We start from the raw sequence: 13906 nt of genomic DNA, 5'->3' as shown, positions 1-13906 counted from the left end.
TTTATAGATTGCATTTTATTTTTTTTTAAACCCCAGTGTGTAAGCCTGAACTGTGCAAATAGAGGATGTAGGGTAGCAGCTTTCCTATAACAGAAGCAAGGATGGGAGGAGAGAAAATTCATGTAAAACTTTTAGACCAACTCATTTTTCTATGCACTATAGGCTTGAGCTGGCACCTTATTGATTCCTCTGACTTGTTCCTGCATTTCTCCCATCCTCTTCTGTCCCTGCCACTTTCTCATCAAACTTACATTCATTGGGATCAGAGGAGGTGATACCTCTGGGAGAAAGGTTGTCAAAAGAGACACAGGATGAAGATAGATCATCTCAATTTAAGACTCTGGTATATGTTACATGTAATTACCAAGGATCAGGTGAGTTATTTGGCAGTTCTAGGGATTAGGAAATAGCTCAGAGTCAGAGATCAAAAGGAAATTTATAGCTTTGCTTTTAGGAAAGAAACTTGGGTCTGGAATAACTAAAAGTCTCTAAAGGAGCTGAGTGCACTTAAAAGGTTGGAGTACCCAACTGTCATTAATAAATACAGTTCTGAATTCAAAGACAACTCTATTTAAGATCCATAAGGGCAGTCCTCTTGGTGATCAACACCTTTGTAGTTGGCCTCAATTTTTGGCCATAATGATTTTACATCAGTCTTTGGAAAACATTTTTCATGGGTATGAGTTCTCAGAAGATCTTGTGATACAGGGACAGACCAAAACATAAATCAGTTGCCCACAAGTCAAGTCCCACTCACGTTGACCAGGAGTTAACCATGTCTGTCAATGGAGAGCTCGCCATTGGGCTCCCAGTGCTTGTGATCTTTAGGAAGCAGATCACCAGATCTTTCTTCCGAGATGCCTCCATTTGGATACGAACTGCCAAACTTTAGGTTACTAGCTGAGAGGTTAACTGTGCCACTGAGGGATCCTAATATAGGGACATGTGTTGGGCTTTTGAAGAGCACATCTGTTTTGGAATCTTAATACCAGATAAGATATTGATCAGATAATGCTGTAGCTTATTACACCATGAAACAATACAAAAGAAATATCAACAGAAAATTTAGGTGTAGCTAATATTGCATAAGAGACTCTTGATACATAAGAAGGAAGCTAGTAAATTGCAAGACTTAGCATGCCATAGTGGAACCGTTCAGGACAGCTAACAGGCACCACGCAGAAGTGTATCTGCTGCACCAACATTCTGAACACCGAGCAATTCCAGAAGTCTGAAGCTCGTGCCAACCTGCATTATACAACAATTAATATACAGAATCCTCCAGAAAAAAATATGAGAGATGCAGACCAAGATTTATAGGTATGTTAATTACAGCATTGTTTATAATAGTAAAAAAAAAAAAAAATGGGAAGTTAAATGCCTAGCACAGAAGAGTGCGGTTCAATTATTTCATATCTACATTATGTAGCCATTAAGAATCATGTCTTTGAGAAGTACTTGGTGACAGAAAAAAATACTTATTATATAATGAGAAATCAAAAAGGTACAAAAGTGAAGACAATATGATAACATTTACTTCTTCATTCATTTATGGGTTTTCCCTCTGGTCATACACATGTTCATGACTGGAAAGAACTAACGCAAAACTTTAATAGTGGTTGTCTTGGAGTAATGAGATACTAGGTTATATCTCTTTACCACCAGCAGTGGTTAAGGACTCAGCTGCCATCTGAAAGGTTGGCAGTTTGAACCTACGAGCTGCTGTGTGGGAGACAGAAGTGGCAGTCTGATTCTGTAAAGACTGTGTTGTTGTTGAATTGGTTCTGACTCATAGAAACCCTATGTACAACAGAATGAAACACTATCCTCACAATCTTTGCAATGTTTGAGCCCATTATTGTAGCTACCATTCATTCTATCTCCTTGAGAGTCTTCCTCCTTTTCACTGACCCTCTACTTTACCAAATGTGATATCCTTCTCTAGGATCAGGAGGGACCTGATAACATGTCCAAAGTAAGTAAGACAGAGTCTTGCCATCCTCCCTTCAAAGGAGCATTCTGGCTAGACTTCTTCCAAGACCAACTTGTTCATTCTTCTGGGAGTCCACAGTATATTCACCATTCCTTGCCAACTCTATAACTCACATGTATCAATTCATCTTTGGTCTTCCTTATTTGCATGCATATGAGGTGAATGAAAATACCATGGCTTGAGACAGGGGCACCTTAGTCCTCAAAGTGATATCTTTGCTTTTTAACACTTTAAAGTTGTCTTTTGCAGCTGTTTTGCCCAGTGCAATATGTCATTTGATTTCTTAACTGCTACTTCCATGGGTGTTGATTGTGGATCCAAGTAAAATGAAATCCTTGACAATTTCAATTCTTCTCTGTTTATGATGATATTTATTATTGATCCAGTTGTGAGGATTTTTGTTTACTTCATTTTTGTTTACTTTGTGTTGAGGTATAATCCATACTGAAGGCTGTAGTCTTTGATCCTCATTAGTAAGTGCTTCACATCCTCTTCACTTTGTGCAAGCAAGGTTGTGTTGTCATCTGCATACTGTAGGTTGTTAATTATTCTCCCTCTTATCCTGAAGCTACACTGTTCTTCATACAGTCCAGCTTCTCAGATTATTTGCTCAGCATACAGATTGAATTAGAATACTGAAAAGATACAACCCTGGCACATACTTTTTCTGATTTTAAACCATCCATAAAGATTGCCCCCTTTGAAATCCTATGGGGACAGTTTTACTCTGTTCTATAGGGTCATAGGGAGTTGGAATAGACTCAATAATAATGGGTAAGTAAGTATATTCTTTTCAGTAATTTTTCAACTTCATTCCGACTTTTTCTTTTATAATCAGATACGTTGTTTTTAAAAAGCAATTGTCAACCCTCACAAGAATACACAGCCAAGCCAGCACAGGTATAAATATATTTGTATAAATATTATTATTATTAAATAATAATATATAAAATCCCTATACCCACATGTGAATAAGTATTCTGAAAATAAATCCATGTATCTCAGTCAATAACCTCTGGGCCAGAGGCTTTAAACTTTGTGATCTGCATTAAAATTTATCCTGTCCAAGTGCTGCCTGCTGTATTGAGCACCACTACTGCATGCAGAGGTTATTAACACTTGTTGAGTATGTACTCTGGGCCAGGTGCTTAGGTACATGGTTTCACTCAACAGACTTGCAGATGAGGAGAGAGAAGTTCTGAAAGTGACTTGGACTGGTCACACAGTGAGGTAGTGATCAAAATGGATTCCAAGTTTGAAAGCCTACTCTCTTTCGACCACAACATGGCTGTGTGGAAACTTCAGATGAGGCAAAACACTAATTTCAGACATTTAAAAATATTTTTGCAAAATATTCAGCTAGAGCTCTAATGTGTGGCCAAAATAACTAATTGTTGTTTCTTTTCTTTCACATAACCCTGCTAGAGGTACTAGGAAAATTGCCAGAAAAGTGACAACTTTATAGAAGGGAAGAGAAGGGCCACTGAGGGTGAGGGAGGTGCTTGGTGAGACAGATTGGCCTGATATCTGCCTCAGTGGACTTGAATATGCTGGTGATTGTGAGAGTGATGCAGGACCAGGTGATGTTGTACAGAGGTCGCCATGAGTTGGAGTCCACTCAGTGGCAGCTATATGTCTTAGCTACCTTTTAACATTTACGAAACAAAGGCTTATAAGCTAGATATTGTGATATAATCACCTTCATGATGAGATGTTCTATGAATAGCCAGTCAGTTGAAAGGGAGTTTCCTCAGGGGTGTGGCCTGCTTCTACTATATGTATAGACATCCTGGGAACACTCTATGGCTTTAAGCTGCATCTCAATTCCTGCATCTAGCTCATCATCTCTGGTCCTTGGAACTGAATCAGTGGGCTGCCGTACTACCTGCTCATCCTAGCATTGTTGCCTTCACAGTCTGTTAGCCTACAGTCTGTCATTTTACCTGCTGATCTTGGATTCATCATCCACCGAAGCCAGCAGCCTGCTATACTGCCTTCCAGTCTTGGGTTCATCAAGCCCCTACAGCTGCATGAGTGACAAGAAGCCTCCAGCTTGATGTTTGACTCCTGAACTTGGGACTTGCTAGCCTCTACAACTGCACGAGCCATTTCCCTGAGATAATTTTTTTTTTTTTTTCTCTTCCTCTCTCTCTCTGTAAGCTTCATTGGTTTTGCTTCTCTAGAGAACCAAGCCTAAGACACTTGGTCATAAATCTCTTGAGGGTAGACTGCAAGTCTTATATTTCTTTATTACTACCCCCCACACACACACACCAGCACACACACACACACACACACAGCACTTGGCAAAGCATCATGTCCCCAGTAGGTTCTCAATACACAGCATATGTTAAACGTCTGCTTGGTAGGAACAGTAATTATTAAGAGGGTTTTCTTGTGCTCTAAATGCCAGGCTCTCTGTTGTATATAATTAAAACAAGAATGAACATGGAATGTATAATTTCTCCTAGCTCTAGTTTAATCAGCCATTCATTACCATGTCTGATTCTGTGTTATGTGACAAGAACTGCTTAGTAAGCATTTTCTATGAGGAGGATGATCAAGATCAAATCCATACAGATATGAGAAAGATTAAAAAAAAAAAAAAACAGTCAAATTAAATCATCAAAGATAAGGAGAAACAATGATCATCATGATATATTCCATTTGAGGCTAAAGATCTTCCAAGGCAAAGAAGGTACATGACCAAGTTTTGACAACTGGGTATTTTGGATATTTGAGGAATACTGAAAGAAGGACTCAGGGTCCTAACAGTGATCTTGAACCATTTTACTCATGTGGGCAGTGGTAGTCCAGTGGGAGGACTCTGGTCTTTTTGTCTGGGAGACCTGGGCTCCTTTTCCAGTCAATGCTCCTCATGCATGGCCTCCACCCATCTGTCAATGGAGACCTGCCTGTTGCTCTGATGCTAATCAAGCTCCAGCAGAGCTTCCAGACTAACATAGATGAGGAGTAAAGGCCTGGGGCTCTACTTCAGAAACCAGCCAGTGGAAACCCTCTGGATTACCTGGTCTGATTCACAGCTGATTGTGGGGCTGGCACAGGGCCGGGCAGCACGGGACACCATGATTCAGGGGTCAACTCAATAGCAGCTAACAACAATCACCAGTATAGTCTACCAAGGGCCTCTCTGGTTCAGAAACAGAAGGTGGCTAAAGTGTCACAGGCTATTCTGTAAAAGGAACTGAACTGAGACCCTTTTCAGTATGTCAATCGTTTCACTACCAGCTTCATTGGCAGGAAAACATAATAAATATATAAACACAGGAAATATACAGTACAACTTGCATGCGGTAGAACTTGTGTAAGGTGGAAACCTGTCAGAGAAGGAAAATTAAAATATTTTGCACTAAAATGAGAGATAGAAATGTAGTAAGACTGCACTCTGCCAAGGGAGAAAACTTGTGGGACCCAGAGAAACAAGGCAGTCCCATTGAGTTCCAGCCGCCCCAGGTTTCACCGTTCACCTTATCGCCATGTACAATTTTGTTCCGTTTGCTCTTCCAAAACATTATTCCTTTATAGCTTTGGAAGTATCACAAGTTCAAAAAACTTTACTGAGATTAAATTTTTTGATTATAGAAACTGACTCAAGTATTTCCAAATTGACATTTGGTAACCGAAGCTAATAATACCCCACGACCATTGAGTCAATTTTCATTCATGGTGACCCCATATGTGTCAGAGTAGAGCTGTGCTCCATAGGATTTTCAATGGCTATAATCTCATGGAGGTAGATTGCCAGGACTTTCTTCCAAGGCACCACTAGATGGATTCAAACTACCAACTTTTCAGTTAGCAGGCAAGCAGAAATCTTTTGTGCCACTCAGGGCCCTAAGCTAACGATAGCAGTGCTAAGTGCCACCTTTTGTTGCTAAACTGTACATAGTAATCTTAATGAACCACTGAGATGCAGGGACTCTGGTTACTGTTATACTATTTAAAAAGTGCCACACCCCGTGGGTATCTGACCAACATTGTATGAGAAAAGCAAATACCAGGTTTGTAGTACTTACATTTGTGTCTTCATGGCTGTGGCCATTGGTCTCGACCAATTCCTTGGTGCCTTTCAGCTGCAAAATTTAACAATAAATAAATAAATAAATAAGCAAGCATATCCAGGAAGCATATATCATCTTGTTAACTTGGATTTATCTGAGATTGCACTTTATAAAACTCCCTACGAGGAAAACCAGATGGAGCATATAATTCTAATGAGCCTTTTTGAGACCAGTTTGAGACCAATATTTTATGAAGCTTGATGGTTGGCAAAAAATAAATGGGTCCTGGTCATTATTTTTTAAAATAATAAGATTAGAAAGCAGTTCCATAGGCATAAAATGTATAAAATTGGTTCTTAAGAATAATAAATGATTTCATTTCCTCGTCATACTGGTATTAATTTAAACTCTGCCGTGTTTGCAAGTTGCCACCAGCCAAATGATGTTGTACTAACGATTATTCGTGAATTATGTATTCTTGGCTGTTTAATATGCTGCAGTGCTACTTTACATGTCTTCCTTGAGAATGTATCTGAATAACTGACATGGTTTCTAGGGGCCTAAAAGGAGAAGTTTATTTGCTTCTTTTCACAGAGAAAGCTTCAGGAAGACATCTCCTTGGCCACTGAAGCATTAGAAGAAAAGCCATTTCTCAAATGAGATTTTGAACACTGAACCTTTGGAAACATTATTTTCTCTCAGAAGGCTTAGAAGTAATCAGTTGTCAGAAGATTCCAGGAAACCTTTAATTGCCATTTTATCCTAGCCTGACTGAAAGCTGAGATTTGGAGATGGAGAGTGAGGGGAAAGAGTGAACGAGCTTCCAGCTGTTGGTTAGTATGGCTCATGATGCTTGAGGAAGCTCTGGTGGCACTAGGGTTAAAACACTAGGCTACTAACCAAAAGGTTGGTAGTTCAAATCCACCAGGCACTCCTTGGGAGAAAGATGAGGCAGTCTGCTTCTGAAAAGATTTCCAGCCTTAGAAACCATATGGGACAGTTCTATTCAGCCCTATGGGGCTGCTATGAATCAGAAGGGACTCGACAGCAGGGGTTTGTTTTTTTGGTATGATGCTTAGGGAGTGGCATCTCCTCAGTCATCTTTTTTATGCCAAATATAAAATATTTATGGTGGGAAATAAAGTTTCAAAGAAAATAAATGAACACATACCACCAATATGTTTGATTTAGAAAATTAGTTCTTTTTGGCTATTTGTGCATAATAAAACAAAAGCTTCTTTAGCTTTTTTAGGCAATTTCAAACTCTCAGCAAGAAAGGCATAATTGCTCATGCCAAGAGAGGGGTTTTGCCCAAGAAATGGTGACATGAGAAACAGTAGGGACAGATGTTTGTGGGCCAAGGACATTTTGGCTCATATTGATATCACTCAAACCAGAATTTCATTGCCATCGAGTCAAATCCAACTCACAGTGACTCTATAGAGCAGAGCAGAACTGACCCATATGGTTTCCAAGGCTATAAATTTTTTCAGAAGAGACTGCCTTATCTTTCTCCAGTGGAACAGCTGGTGGGTTTAAACTGCCAACCTTTCAGTTGGCAGCTGAGTGCTTAACCACTGTGTCACCAGGGCTTTTACATCACACTTACTTTAAGTAAAAAGACTTCTGGCCCAGTGTTCTTCAGGGTTACATACATCACTGATGCCTGCATACATATGAAATACACAGGAGCCTGAGCAATGTGCAGAGTATATGAAACACAAAAGTGCACCAGAGTGTCAGGAGTGCCATCAAAGGGCACAAAAGGACTTTTTAAAACAAAATCCTCTTTTTTCTTGTCCAACACCCATGGAAGCAGTCAAGAAGTCAGACATTGTATTACACTGGGAAAATATGCTGCAAAAGACCTCTTTAAAGTGTTAAGAAGCAAAGAGGTCACTTAGAAGACTAAACTGAACCTAACTCAAGCCATGCTATTTTCAATCTCTTCATATGCATGTGAAAGCTGGACAATGAATGAGAAAGAAAGAAGAGGAGTTAATGCCTTTGAATTATGGTGCTGGCAAAGAATACTGAAAGTACCATGGACTGCCAGAATAACAAACAAATCTGTTCTGGAAGGACTGCAGCCTGAATGCTCCTTAGAAGCAAGGATGGTGAGTCTTTTTCTCATTTCTCTGGACATGTTATCAGAAGGGACCAGTCCCTGTAGTTGTTGTTGTTGTTATGTGCCATCAAGTCGGACCCGACTCATAGCAACCCCTCCTTGGGTTTCCGAGGCAGTATCACTACGGAAGTAGATTGCCCCATTTTCCTTCCAAGGAGTGGCTGGTGGGTTTGAATCGCCAGTCTTCTGGTTAGCAGTCAAGTGCCTTAGCCACTATGCTACCAGTAGAGAAGGATCTCATGCTTGGTAAAGTAAAGCATCAGTGAAAAAGAGGAAGACCCTCAATGTGATGGATTGACAGTGGCTGCAACAATGAGCTCAAACTTAGCAAGGATTGTGAGGATAGTGCAGGACTGGGCAGCGTTTCATTCTGTTGAACATAGGGTCACTGTGGGTAGGAACTGAGTGAGCAACACCTAAAACAAAATAGTCTTTACAGAAGCAGACTGCCATATCTTTCTCCTGTGAAGTGGCTGGTGGGTTCAATGAATAAGCAAGAGAAACTCACACAGATGCAGTAAAAGCCAATCAATCTATGAAATCATATAAAGATAATGATTAATTTTATCAAGTATTTTCCTTCAAATGTATACATAGCTTATAAGCTTTCTAACATCTTCACATCCCTCACAAATCATAAGCACTTAAAACTTTAGGGCAAATAAGTAAATCTACGTTTTCTTTAGTTCAAACCTTTAAAAAATAAAAATCATTCATTAAAGCGATTCACAGTCAATTTGGCCATGCTGTCTTCATTTCATACTTTTTAACATCACTTTTGAGGTTATAAGAAGCTCTGGTAGTGTAGTAGTTAGGAGATTTGGCTGCTAACCAAAAGGCTGGTGGTTCAAACCCACCAGCTGCTCCTCAGAAGAAAGACAAGGCAGTCTGCTTCTGTAAAGATTTACAGCCTTGGAAACCCAATGGGGGTGTGTGTGCTATGTGTCAGAATAGACTTGATGGCAGTGCATTTGGCTTGGTTTGTTTTTTGAGGTTATATCTGCATAAATTATCTTTTTTTTTTTTTTTTCAATCAACTACTGTGTATGAGGAGCTCTGGTGGTATGGTACCTAAGGCATCTGACTGTTGACCAGAAGGTTGGCAGTTCAAACCCACTAGCCACTCCTAGGAAGGAAGACTGGGCAATCTACTTCTGCAGAGATACTGCCTCAGAAACCCAAGGAAGGGTTGTTATGAGTTGAAATCGACTGGACGGCAGTGAGTTTGGTTTTTGGTTTACTGTGCATGAGTAAAAAAAAAAAAGAAAAAATTAAAACAACCTAAAATATGAGTACCCCAAAATGGCTGGGTTATTGTTTGTGACTTTTTCCCCATTTATTACATGCCATTGGCTGCAAGCAGAGGCCAGAGTCAGGCAAGTTCACAGGGCCTCCTATTTCCTGCCATATTGATGCAGGCCTTAGATTTCACTCTGCTGCCAAGTGATCCATCTTACCCCACTGAAAGACAATGCCTTCAAACCCACTTATCAATGTCAGGCCACACTTTAGTATCAAAGAAAGCCAGAATGAAACGACCAGATTTACAAACTTCATATAAAAGGTTTGTTGCTCACCACGGTTAGATAAGTGCCTGATGCACAGGGAAGATATTTTTTTAATGTCATCATGAATCAGTCCTTCTTATTCATATGTCTGCAGGAGTAGCAGGGGCTATGCTAAACTCATTTTCCTCACTATTAGGCTTAAGAGGAAGCCAGGTGTTTACTTTGAAATATATCTACATTGCTAACATTCAAAAACTTTATCAAAATTCATTTGTCTTCTGGAAGAAATGTTTGCACATTGCTGTAAGCCTGGGACAGTCTAAATAGGTGCAGGAGTGAACATGGAGATGGCGGGAAGCAGACTATCAATTCTCCACACCAACATTGCGAGGAGTTCTGACAGGGTTCAGGCTAATTATGCTGCAGGTTATCTTCAGTCATGTCTGCACACGTGAAGCCTGGGGGAGGTGTGCTTCAGGGCATTTGGATTTACTCAGGAATTGGAGCAGTTTCAGCCACTTACTTGTTCCTGGAGAACTTTAATTAATGCCTGTGTATGGGACTGCTCTTCTTTTGCTTGTTCCAATTCTGACTTTTTGTTGTTCAGTTCCTCCTGGATGGTCAGCAATTGCTGTGAAAATCAAAGGAGATTTAGGATGAGTAGGATCAGAGGCTGGCTGACTGTAAAATGTCCAAATTATCCAGTCAGAATTATGAGAAGAGTTTTATATGTTTTAAAGTTTAGTTCAAGGAGCTCTGGTGGCACAGTGTCTAAGGCATTTCACTGCTAACCAGAAGGTTGGCGGTTCACACCCACCAGTCACTCTGTGGATGGCAGACTGGGCAATCTACTTCTGTAAAGGTTTACCACCTCGGAAACCCAAGGAGAGGTCACTATGAATTAGAATTGACTAGATGGCAATGGGTTTGGTTTGGTAAAGTTTAGTCCAGGCTTCAGCTGCAAAATCTTTGTGTGTGTGTTTTTCCTTCTCCATTTAGCATTATAATGGGGTCCCTGGGTAGTGCAGTTTATGCTTGACTACTAACCAAAAGGCTGGTTGTTTGAACCCACCCAGCAGTGCCATGGAAGACAGGCCTGGCAACCTGCTTCTGGAAAGACTACAGCCACGAACAGCCTATGGAGCAGTTCTACTTGTGACATATGGGGTCGCCATGAGTTGGAAGTGACTTGATGGCAATAGGGAAGATTTTCATGTGTTTTAGCACATTACAGTATTATGAGCTTTGGAAGCAGGCGTCGCTGTCTATGCTACAAAAGAGGAAAATGAAGCTTGGGGAGGTCAGGTAATGTCATGCTGACACAGTTAATAAGCTGCAAACTCTGGGGTTCAAAATACATTACATAACAGCTGCCTCATCTTGGGAATCGACTCAACAGCAACCGGTTTGTTGAGCAGCGTCATGAGTATTGCAGTTTATGACATGCTGTGAGGCTGTTTGGGATACTGATGCAAGTTTGTTACCACATTTGTGAAGACACCAGTATATTCCTTTGAACAAATGCATATTTGTTAAAACATAGAGTCATGTTAATAAACAACATGTAGGCAGGTGAAGGAATTAAATAATAACAAGAAGAAACCCTTACATAATTAGTCAACTTGTCCAGATTACTTCATTTTCCATACCACAGTGAAGGAATTTTATGGTAGCTCTGTGAAGCTCCTTCACCGAGTGGCTGGGACCGCAGACGCTCCTTTTACTTTCTCTGTTATGACGGTGATGTTTTATTAGATCAGCAGGACTGAAGTCCAAACTGCAATCAATATATCAGCTGAGAAAACTGCTGATATAAGCTGTCAAAACACTAAGCTATGGCCTACACTGCTATTTCTAAGCAGGGCTACTGAAGGGATTTTTGTAAGGCTTGAGCTTCTCTTGCCCTATCAACTGTAACTCATATGGAGGCTTACCTTGTCTGCCAAAAGCCCGGAGCTGCCTGGCACTAATTCATTTGGAATACAGTTATATGTTAATGTATACACAGGCTAGAGAATACATTCGAGAGCTTCCAAATGGGTCCTGGGAACAGCAATGTTTATTCAAATCTTCTTGACAACAAAGGATGGGTTTGCAGAAACAGAAGTGCATTTTTTCTGCTACTGTACATAGAAAATGCTCTGGTAGCATAGTGCCTAAGGCACTTGACTGCTCACCAGAAGGCTGGCGGTTCAAACCCACCAGCCACTCCTCGGAAGGAAGGTTGGGCAATCCTACTTCCGTAGTGATACTGCCTCGGAAACCCAAGGAGGGGTCGCTATGAGTCGGGGCCGACTCGACGGCAAACAACAACAACAACAACAATGAGGTGAGAATGTTCATGCATTCCTGCCATGAAGGTAGCTGTTTCCAACATCAAGGCTGCCTCTTAGGGACCTTGACATGCTGGCTGCAGAGCTGCCTGGCCAATTCTTAACCACCACGCTCTGAATAAACACTGGAACTGGATTGCTGTTGCTTAAACCTACCAATAAGGAGCCCTGGTGGTGCAATGGTTACTCAGCTGCAAACTGAAAGGTTGGTGGTTTGAACCCAGCAGAGCCTCCGTAGGAGAAAAAACCTGGTAGTCTGTTTCTATAAAGATTGCAGCCTTGGAAATCCCTATAGGGGAGTTCTACTCTGTCCTATAGGGTCACTATGAGCTGGAATAAACTCAAAGGCACACAACAGACATAAACCTACCATCTGGAAGGATTAAGTTAAATATTCAAAACTACTAATTTCAGGGAATGTGGGGGTGAAGGTAGCGTAACATAGGAAGTACTCAGAAAATCATACTGTCCTTTCCTTTTCAGGTTGCTTATTCAGTTCCTAGTCTGGTTGTTGCTGTTCTTATTTATGGTTGAGTTGACCGCTGACTCATAGAGATCCCATGCACAATGGGATCAGACCATTGTGATCCAGAAAGTTTTCATTAGCTGATTTTTCAAAAGTAGATCACCAGGCCTTTCCTCCTGGTCTTTCTTAGTCTGGAAGTTCTGCTAAAACACGTTGAGCATTATAGCAATGTGCAAATCTGGTCCTGGGTATAAAGCTAAGGACCTACTTAGTCTCCCTGGCATAAACAGAGTATTTCTTAGAATTTTCTAAAAATTTGGTGCCTCCTGTTTCACCACCTGCCATACCATAACCACAGGTGAGGTAATCCACACATCCCATGCTGGCTCCAGTAATAGTTGTTGTGATTTAATTGTGCATCAATTGATTAAAAGTACAGAAACCAGGGACCCCTTCTTATGCTTTAGCACAATGACAAGTTGCTAGAATGCCTTTGTGCAAATAATGGGGAATGACCCTGCTCCTTCATTCTCTACTCATGTCTGGCTTGGAACAGTCCCAGGGGATCTGGAGCCCAGCCACAGGTGATGCAGAATTAATTTTTAATTCATTAGAATATTTCAAATCCAATCTTTAAATCTCTTTTTAAAATGAGCCAAATGAAGGATATAAAATTGCCTTCAAAAGTATCATTTGGAAAAAAAAAAAAAAAGGGACCAGGTTTGCTGGTCTGATAGTCTGATAGAGACTGATGGAATCACTGAGACTATGGCCCCTAGCTGCCCTTCAGGTCTGAAATTGAACCCACTCCTGTGGCTTCTAGCCAAACAAAAGATAGGCATATGAGCTGAACATTTACATTAAGTAGATACACTCCTTGGAGAAAACAATCATCGGGGACTAGAAGGGCTGTGTATGCACAGGAAGACAGCTCAGGGAGCAGAAGTGCATGGAGGGAAGGACACAGGGAAGAGGTAACTATGGGGAGGAAGGTGGAGGGGCAGCTGTTGCATTGTGGTAAAGTGTAGTCAATGTCACGAGACAAAGTGTATGTGAGCTGCCGTATGGAAAGTGAATTTGCTCTATAAACTTTCACCCAAATCACAATTAAAAAAAAAAAAAAAAAGTAAGTGCCATTTTTGCTCACTGCAAAGCAGCAGGTAGCAAAAATTAGAAACGTGATGCCCAACAGAAGTGGGGTGGCTGAGTTGGAGCATCTGTAGAATGAATGGAACACTATGGAGCCATTCAGGATGCAGTTGCAGAAATGTCTTTGGATATATAAGAAGGTCACAATACATCCTCAATGTTCAGTGCAAAAAAAAGCTTCAGGTTACAACAGAGTATGTTTAATTTAATATTTAATTTTGCAACAGTTTCTAATAACGGAACTAGATAGTACCTCTGAGGGAGTGGGCTTATGGATGTCTGTTAGTTTTGCTTGTCAGTTTTCTGG

The 13906-nt window shown here is 40.7% G+C and overlaps 1 protein-coding gene across 1 annotated transcript in view; it reads right to left on the bottom strand.

The window, feature by feature from the left end:
* Positions 1-13906, bottom strand: part of ENOX1 (ecto-NOX disulfide-thiol exchanger 1) — a 365674-nt gene that overhangs the window by 122339 nt on the left and 229429 nt on the right. Inside the window, exons 10-11 of the mRNA XM_007947826.2 lie at positions 10175-10282; positions 6031-6087 (exon numbers count right to left, since the gene is read on the bottom strand). Of these exons, the coding sequence (XP_007946017.1) occupies positions 6031-6087; positions 10175-10282 (165 nt within the window). The remainder of the gene's footprint in view (positions 1-6030; positions 6088-10174; positions 10283-13906) is intronic.

This window comes from Orycteropus afer, unplaced genomic scaffold, assembly GCF_000298275.1.
Source record: "Orycteropus afer afer isolate SDZICR_OR568_19922 unplaced genomic scaffold, OryAfe1.0 scaffold00194, whole genome shotgun sequence".
NCBI classification, from domain to species: domain Eukaryota; kingdom Metazoa; phylum Chordata; class Mammalia; order Tubulidentata; family Orycteropodidae; genus Orycteropus; species Orycteropus afer.
This window is presented reverse-complemented; position numbering and strand designations above follow the sequence as displayed.